Raw genomic sequence first — 2,272 nt, 5'->3', positions numbered from 1 at the left:
TGCTACCATAGCCTACTATGTTTGGGTGGTTACTTTGTTGCTTTTGCTTCTATGCTCACTTTAAAATCAGAGCACGGGAACGCTGCAAACTTTCAAAGGGGGGGCTGCAGAATTTTCATTCGACAAGGGGCACAGTTTGTAAAAAATCCCATACCGAGCCGCAAATTACCTATCATTAGAGGTAAGCGGTAGCTCATTGGGGTCTCTCCGTCTGTCTCCTCCACACACTGGACGCTGACAGTGGGTGCAACAATATGAAAGAAATACTCAACGCTAAAATTCCCCCCGTTGAGTAATATGCCGCTGGACTTGCCACGCGGTAAGTACTCACTGTCCTTAATTCAAACCACAAAAATCAAGTTTGCCATAATGACACCAATCTAGATTGCACAACACTCCGTCAAACAAAGCCGTACGGGGCTTGCAGTTCAAAGTCCAGCTCTAGTGGGTTTTTATTTCCAGTGCCAGTAGGTTTTGCAGTTAGCATCAATTAGTAACCGATAAAATTACATCTTACAGTACGGTGGGAAATCTGGTCGTGCTACGGTGAGGTTTAGTGAACCATCGAAAGGAAGGGGGTCTAGAATGGCAGTAGCTACTAACTTATCTTCGGATATTTGTTACTATCAGGCAGTCGCGGATGTTAGTGTCGTTCGGTCTTCAGATCTGTCATGATACCTATAATTTATCTGACGTTGTTCTGTTCAGTTGTGACGTTCGTTCTAGGCGGTTCAAGCAACAGTTCGACTCCGTTTCTGCTCGGCGAAGAGGATGGCCTGTTGACGGTAGTGAGTTAACGATACACTAACGAGTTATCCTAGAATTCGCTCGTGCTGATGTTAGTTTCCATTTTTTGTTAGCCCCAGCTGATTAGGAAGTATGGCTACGAAGTGGAAGAACACCTGGTCCGAACGGAAGATGGATATCTACTGACGATGTTTAGGATTCCGGCCCGAAGACGAAAACGTAGAAAGCATCCGGTTTTCATGATGCATTCACTGTTTAGTAGTAGCGCCGATTACGTAGCGATCGGTCGAAAGCATGGTCTAGCCTATCTGCTAGCCGATCGTGGTTATGATGTGTGGTTGGGAAATGCTCGCGGTACTCGCTACTCGCGAAGTCATGAACGATACAGCGTCAGTTCGTTGCAGTTCTGGGACTTTAGCTTCCACGAGATTGGCTTCTATGATATTCCGGCGTTTGTGGATTACGTCTTGGAACATACGGGAACTCGCCGGCTTCACTATGTCGGATTTTCGCAGGGAGCAATGACAATTTTTATAGCTTTAAGTGATCGACCGGGATTCAGTGATAAGATTGTCGAACTGCAGGCTCTGTCCCCCGCTGTCTACATGTATCGTAGTTTAAGTGTTTTCGTTAAATTTTTGGTGTCGGTAATACAACATCTAGCGGATGCGTTGAACTCTGTACAAATGTACGAGTTCTTGCCCTACTTTGAGAAGCAGTACTTTTTCTACCAGTGGCTATGTCCGGCACCGGCACAAACTTTCTGCCGGGCGTTGATCTACGATGTAGTCGGGGCCAATCCGAGTCAGTTGGATGTGGTGAGTTAAGCTAAGGTGTTGTTAATAAAGTGATTGTTTTCGTTTTTCGTTTGGTTCATCGACAGAAAACGGTGAGGATCTTTCTGGGACACTTTCCAGCGGGTGCTTCTGTGAAGCAGGTACAACACTATGCGCAGATCATTCGGGACGGTATCTTCCGGCAGTTCGATTACGGTGTTGCGGGTACTAATTTGCAACGGTATGGAAGTGTGCAGGTTCCCAGGTATAACTTGTCCCGGGCCACGGTTCCTGTGAGGACCTACTTCGGGTACAATGATCACGTGGTCAACTATCTCAATGTACTGCAGCTGGAGCAGGAACTGCCGAATGTCGTGGGAAGCTTTCCGGTGTCGGATAAACGGTTCAGCCATGTTGATTTCATTCTAGCTAATAGTGTAAAGGAAGTGCTTTATGACGAAGTTATTAAGAATGTGGAAAAGGCGGAAGCTGTTTGAGGAAGATTAATAAACGGATTGGAGTTGTGTACGAAGTTTATGTTTTCTTGGAAGTTTTCGGAAATTGATCACGAGAACTTTAATGGGTTCGAGACTCTTCATCTATTCACTATTCAAACCAGGTTTCTCGTCGCACTTCAAATTTTAACAAAGTGAAATGCCAAATTAGACAACGAACATATCCAAGATCTATTCCGTCCCTTGTCGTCAATTTCGAAAAATCGATGAGTGCTCCATACGGAAGCGTCCATC

General features: G+C 45.4%; 1 protein-coding gene across 3 annotated transcripts; it reads left to right on the top strand.

Annotated features, from left to right (window-relative positions):
• The first annotated feature begins 608 nt into the window (after positions 1-608).
• LOC131695385 (lipase 1-like) lies at positions 609-2,032 on the top strand. 3 transcript variants are annotated; one of them, XM_058983861.1, is made up of 4 exons: positions 609-788; positions 861-1,565; positions 1,631-1,788; positions 1,874-2,032. In XM_058983861.1, the coding sequence occupies exons 1-4, from the start codon at positions 672-674 to the stop codon at positions 1,950-1,952; spliced, it is 1,059 nt and encodes a 352-aa protein (XP_058839844.1). In that variant the 5' UTR covers positions 609-671; the 3' UTR covers positions 1,953-2,032. The 3 variants fall into 3 exon arrangements, with proteins under 3 accessions (XP_058839844.1, XP_058839843.1, XP_058839842.1); XM_058983860.1 differs by having other exon boundaries at positions 609-785; positions 1,631-2,032; XM_058983859.1 differs by having other exon boundaries at positions 1,631-2,032.
• The last annotated feature ends 240 nt before the right edge of the window (positions 2,033-2,272 follow it).

Source organism: Topomyia yanbarensis, unplaced genomic scaffold (assembly GCF_030247195.1).
Source record: "Topomyia yanbarensis strain Yona2022 unplaced genomic scaffold, ASM3024719v1 HiC_scaffold_4, whole genome shotgun sequence".
In the NCBI taxonomy this organism is placed as follows: Eukaryota; Metazoa; Arthropoda; class Insecta; order Diptera; family Culicidae; genus Topomyia; species Topomyia yanbarensis.
This window is presented reverse-complemented; position numbering and strand designations above follow the sequence as displayed.

Coding starts and splice junctions, on each gene's coding strand:
- LOC131695385 (XM_058983859.1), top strand. CDS start 672: ATGATACCTATAATTTATCTGACGTTGTTCTGTTCAGTTGTGACGTTC. Junction 789..860: donor AGGATGGCCTGTTGACGGTA/GTGAGTTAACGA, acceptor ATTTTTTGTTAG/CCCCAGCTGATTAGGAAGTA. Junction 1,566..1,630: donor ATCCGAGTCAGTTGGATGTG/GTGAGTTAAGCT, acceptor GTTCATCGACAG/AAAACGGTGAGGATCTTTCT.